The sequence below is a fragment of the Anarrhichthys ocellatus genome, unplaced genomic scaffold (genome assembly GCF_004355925.1).
Source record: "Anarrhichthys ocellatus isolate YVR2014 unplaced genomic scaffold, GSC_Weel_1.0 scaffold9, whole genome shotgun sequence".
Taxonomy (NCBI): domain Eukaryota; kingdom Metazoa; phylum Chordata; class Actinopteri; order Perciformes; family Anarhichadidae; genus Anarrhichthys; species Anarrhichthys ocellatus.
In genome coordinates, this window is record NW_022280039.1 from 6,356,062 (window position 1) to 6,362,061 (window position 6,000).

At 41.5% G+C, this 6,000-nt stretch overlaps 1 protein-coding gene across 1 annotated transcript in view; it reads right to left on the reverse strand.

The window, feature by feature from the left end:
* Nucleotides 1–5,983, reverse strand: part of galnt9 (polypeptide N-acetylgalactosaminyltransferase 9) — a 72,159-nt gene extending 66,176 nt beyond the window's left edge. The window contains exon 1 of the mRNA XM_031848857.1: nucleotides 5,088–5,983. Coding sequence (XP_031704717.1) covers nucleotides 5,088–5,328 — 241 coding nt within the window. The 5' untranslated portion in view covers nucleotides 5,329–5,983. The remainder of the gene's footprint in view (nucleotides 1–5,087) is intronic.
* Between the last annotated feature and the right edge of the window lie 17 nt (nucleotides 5,984–6,000).

The window sequence follows — 6,000 nt, forward strand, 5'->3', positions numbered from 1 at the left end:
CGTGCTTCCCTGCAACCGCCTCCATTACACACCGCACAACAACATATAGGCACACCGCGATGTGTATCATTAAGATACAGTCAGATCGTCACGTTTGTGTCAGCGTGGAAGAGAGAGAGGGAGTGACATTTCTCATTTTTCATCAAGTCTTTGCTCCAGCAGGCTTAGCATATAAACAGCGTTAGTTTCTTTGCCATAATTGGGCATTATAGATAAGAAGCATATCTGGTACTGCAGCTGGGCCTGTGAGGCTGCCATCCCATCATCACCTACACACTGGGAGAAGGCCGGGTGTGACATGCATGGCTGATGACAACGGCCTGAGTAGGATGCGTGAGCTGAGGGACAACACCCGAGCTCAAGCAATGACACATCCAGCGCTGGTCAGGAGTGAACTGAATAGTAGCACGTTCACTCGCTAATAGCAATATGTGTTGTTGTTCTTTAAAAAGCACATTTGTAGAGCATTTCTGCTTCAAATGACAGAATCGTAGAAGAAAGATAAGCAATGAAAAGAAGGTCAGGTGGTTTTATCTGAGTCTAATTCAATTTAAGTTTTGACCTTAAGACCATCAGAGTGAAAATTATAAATTGCTGAGTTTTTTTATTCATTAGATGTTTTCTTACTAGCCTATATTTTCATATCCAAGTCTTGCAAATGACCGTTCGCTAAACCCCAGTCAGCGTGGAACATTAAGAGTCAGCGTGAGACACATTTTCAATCAACTCATGGAGCTAATGTTAGCGACCCAGCTAGCTACAGATGATCAAATCTGTAGCGGCTACCTGTCATTTCAGCCAGCAAAGCTGAGGGTTGCCAATAAGAAGCCTGCTTTGCTCTACCTCTGTCGGAAATTAAGGACCCATCGTTTCAAAAAATGACTTCAAGTGCTATATCTGCAACCATTATTATTATAAGCTGCTTGATGTACCGTATACAGAAGGCTTGAAAGACGTAGCAACAGTAACGGAGAGAGGGAAAGGTATATCGAGCTGTGGATTAATTCTTTAATCATGTTTTCTGAACACTACTTGAATATCAAATCATAATGTTGGATTTCAGCTTAAAACGTCCATATCAACACTGACCTTCAAGATCCTTATCAGTCAAACCCTTCAAAAAAATTATTTCTATCTTTTTTTAAATAATTGCAGCTAATTGTATTTGTAGTGTTCATTTAGGCCAGACAACCTCACAGGGCTTCAGCTGGTAAGTAAGAGTGAGGAGATATTTGTTGGTTTTAATGCAGTACTTAAGGTCAAAACGCTGCTTCATAAGCTTGTTAACAAGCTTAAAACCCCCTCATCTGATTACCCAAAGACAGTGGCAACCACAGCAGAGCAGTGCTTCTGATAAACCTCAGGTTTCTCATTTCTGAGCAGAATGAGCTGCTGACAAAGCTTGACCGTTGTTTTCTTGTTGGTAGTCTATCTGACCATCCATCAGACGACGATAAAAAAGGAATGTTGTGACTTGTTTATGTCCTTCAAATCTAATTGGACCTTGCTGTAGCTCCCGTGGCATCCCATTGGTAGGCAATAAACAACAGAGGGAATGGGCAATTACTTCATATCGCTGCTGGACATGGTAATAGTTATTGGCGCGCTGAGTCCTCCCCTCACCATAGTTATTCCCAACAGCCACAGAATACAATTTGTGGTCTGTGCACGATTTAGAAAAAGGGGCAGTGACCTGGGATATGAGGATATGATTAAGTATGCCATTAAAGAGCTCAAGACAAATCATGGAGGGATTGTGACAGGCAGAGAACGTTTCCAGCCTGTGTGCACTCCTGGGTACACATTGCCGCTGTCAAAGAAAAATTGCGTAACTGCAACTGATTCCTATTTCTGTTTCAGGCTTGGATTGTGTGGAAAGAGACATGTGCCTGTAGAGAATTGTATATTTGAATTTGTCAAGCTCACATTGAACAGCTGGATTTGTTGAAATTATGAATTCAGTTATTTGTTTTGTGAAGTTCAATTTGGAATCCAGTGTAACACCCTGGCTTGTGATTGAATCATTACAGCATGCATTCAATTAGTTTAGACTCACAGGTCCAAGACGCCTTTATTGCCTTTGTATTCCTATTTTAACTGGAAAGGTAACTCTGCCAGTTTTGCACTGAGTTCATTGCTTGTTCCTCTCTTCAGCTCAGAATCGACTGTTACTCTCGCCACTTGTGAAAGACCTACAAAGTGTATCCAAGCTACTTGGACTCAACTGAGCTGCAAATGGAGTCAGTTTTGAAAATCATTTATGAAGCTGTTATGATGTTCACCAACATAAAAAAAATACAACACCTTTGACTGTGTATATCAAGCCTTAGAGGAAGAAGATGCAATTCAGCCATGGCTCAGGGGCGGAAAAGTCAATTCCCAATTACACTTTACCAACAAAACAAAACTCTACAAATTCATTGTTTTAAAATCCACCCACTCAACATTGGCATGAGATGAACTGACATAATGAATATGCAGTTTCAGCTTGGATGATTTATATGTGTAATATCACATATGCAACTTTAGTTGGTAGGCTAGATAAGTCTTTATTTTTCCTTCAGTCCTTAAAGAGTTTTGCAGACACAGTGTGTTTCTGTCCAACAGTGAAATCATGTGGGGTTGCCTTGTCTCGATATAAAGCTAAGTGACTGAGAGGATCTATTGTATGTTTTGAGAGGCAATGCCTGCTGGCTGGATGGCCAGATGCCGAGCATAACTCAAAGTGACAGAGTGACCGTCAAATAGCTGCCGATGCTTGGCCGTTATAACAAGATCCTGCAGAAACAGTCTACAATCGCATAGTTTTGGGGCTGTGAAATGCTGTGAAACCTCCTTAACTACTGACTGTTGAGCAAACTTTCAAACAGACTGTCAGGACACTTTTTCTGGATCATTTGAACATTACAACCTGTTAGAAAATATATGGAGAAAGTAAGCATTTTCCTATTTCTTCTCTTTATATGTTTGAATGCAGGGTTTTTACAGCTTTCACAGGGGTGGATTGTGATGAAAGGGGTATTTAGATATATGCGACCTCAACTGGTGACCAGCATGAAATGCAACAAGACAAGCAGAACCCACATCCTCCTACAATCCCCATCCTTCACTGCCATCCCTTCAGCTTGAGCTATGGTAGCCTTAACACAGATGATAAAGTCACAATTTCCCAGGAGAACAGTAAGCTCGTGAATATAAATTGACTTTACTGATAGATTAAAAATCAATCAGTAGCACCATGCTGAGGAGGAGTAACATGCTGATTTCTTCTTATTTGCCTTTGGGACGAGACGTTTTGGCTTTTATAGTAACCAGTTTAAAACATGTCCCTCATCACCGTCAAGTGAATAGGTTGGAGGTTTAAACTGTAGCAATCAGTGAGTCATTGCTACTGAAGCCGATCAACCCTCTGCACATGCATCAAGACCTGCTTGTGTTGTAAGTTGAAACAGCATTTATGTGGCATTCTCATATAACACTACCGGCATTGACGTATTTTGAGAAAATATTATTTATGATCCCCCTCAGCCTCAACATCCTGAAAGTGAGCTCTGTGCGGTTAAAAAAATACACTAAATTCAAGAAAAGGTTTTTCTTTTTTTCATTAGACTTGCAAAATAGTCACGAGAACCAATCCAACATTTTATTTTTGTTAGCCATGTTGTTTACAGGACATACAACCTTTAAACATATGCGTAGAAAGAAATCTATCAGAAAATAGTAGTTTTTGGTAAAGGAGCTGTTGTAAAAGTATTGATCAACAGAAATGTAACTATTTTGACAGCTGATGAAATTTTTCAAGGAAGAAATGTTGGCTGGTTCTGCTCACAAATGGGATGATTTGCCGCTTCTCCTTGTCATATATAGTGAATAATGTATTTTGTGGTTTTGGACTGTTGGTTGGACAAAACAAGACATTTGAAGACATGGCCTTGGGCTTTGACATTTAGTTGACCAAACGAGTAATCGATTAATTAAAAAATAATTGGCAGATTAAACACTATTGATATGTTTTGTTGATATGATATAAATAATCACATGTTGAGTTCATTTAAAACCCCATATATTTATATAGTAATTGAGTGAGTATTATTTAATGCATGGAACTATGATGCTTGATGTGATTTTATGATTAATTTTGAGAAAGTCAACATGTGTTTGCTTCTCACTAATGTCTCTATATAAATTACAATGAATTATAGATTTGAAATATCTCATGCACTGTATTCAGGTCAGCCTTTTTAAATATGTATGAATAATGCCTTGAACATCAGTTGTGATTGTGTGGATTTCCCACAGAGGAATACAATGTAAGTAAGACATAAGTAAGTCATATGTAACTGATTTTAAATGTTGCTGTTCCACTGAGGTGACCAAACCTGCCCCTCAGACTAATGGCCATGTAATGAAATACAGGTCTGTCATTCCGTTATAGAGCCATTACATTACACTCTCCTTCAAAACTCAGACAGCTTGTTAAATCTGATATGTTTTGGTGCGTCCAATGAAATGAGCTGCTGCTGGGATACAGACTCCCTCTGAGTGGGATTCAATACAGAACTACAGACGTCAACATAAGTTTATGTGAAGTTTACAACAAGTCAATTATGGGTTAGGAGTTTTGCGATCCAGTCTGCCATTAAAGTAACAGCCTAGTAAAGTCTAATATAAACACATATACCAAGTACTGCATTGTAAAACATCACTATTCTTCATTCGCTTATGACAAGCAGGGTGAGTGCTTTATCACCAACACTTTAACGGTGTTTCATGTGTAAACTGAAGCTCATTTTTCACTGTCTTATCAAAGGAATGAGGCTACAGGCTGACAGAAAAATATGCATGAGTCATGCTTCAGGTCTACGGAAAATTCACCCCAGTGCATGCATCCTGTGCACCTTTTGTATTCTGAAGGACAGTTTGGCACCGATCAAACCACACGAAAGTGCTCTACATCGCACGCGGTCCGCCTATCTATAGACACAATTTATAAAGTGATTGGCTTGCATTATTTCCTTCATTATAACGATGACTTCCTGACTGGTAAGTGCAGATTTTGATATTAAGATGATCGAGCCGTATCCTACCGTTTAACTGATTGTAGACCACATCCTCCAGCCTCTCCAGCCGCTGGAGAATAGACTGCCTGTCCACCAAGTTGGAAACTTTGCCGTTCCTGGCTCGCAGCCTCTGGTCAGACATACGCCCTATCTGGATGAGCTCCTCGGATCGGTCTTGGATCCTGCAGTAGACCGAGAACAGGATAATTCCGACAAACACTAAAATGTTGACGGTCAGCAAAGTTTTGATTTTGCGTGCCACAGCCATGAAAGAGAATATTGTCTGGCTGACTCAGTCAAGCCCAGCAGCTGTCCATGTGCGGTGGCCTGCTTTGCCACCTTACTCTGTGTGGCAGAAGGAGGATTTTCCTCTCCGTGTAGGAGAAGGTCAACTCGTGGAGACCCGAGGAGCTGACGGATCCGTTCAGCACCACGGACAGCTCACGAGGCTGCGCTCACTTCTCAAGGTGGGGAAGGTTGCCGCTGGCGGACACGGCGCTCGGCTCCAGCTGGTGAGCGATGCTTTTATGCTTTTAGGCTTCACGAGCCGAGAAACAGCTGCACGCGCTCTGCTGTCGCTCGAGCTACATATTACGAGAAATGACGCCGAGGAAAGCAGTCATCCTCTAGAACAGCCCGCGGCAGTTGCAGAACATCTTTCTTCCACAACGTGATAAGTCGCCAGTTCCGTAGCCCCAATATGTCTCGTCCATCTTACAGGGGATGCATTGCATTAACCGCTCGCATCGACGCATCCTTCTGCCATCACCGCTTTGCTGTGGCATCTCCCTTTTCAGGCGTTGTGGTCACCCGATCCGTCCCGCTCTGCAAATATGAACCCGAGGAGCTTATGTCCAGAGAATATGTGCATGCTTCAAAAACAAGGCGGCGTTTCTCTCTCTCTCTCTCTCTCTCTCTCTCTCTCTCTCTCTCTCTCTCT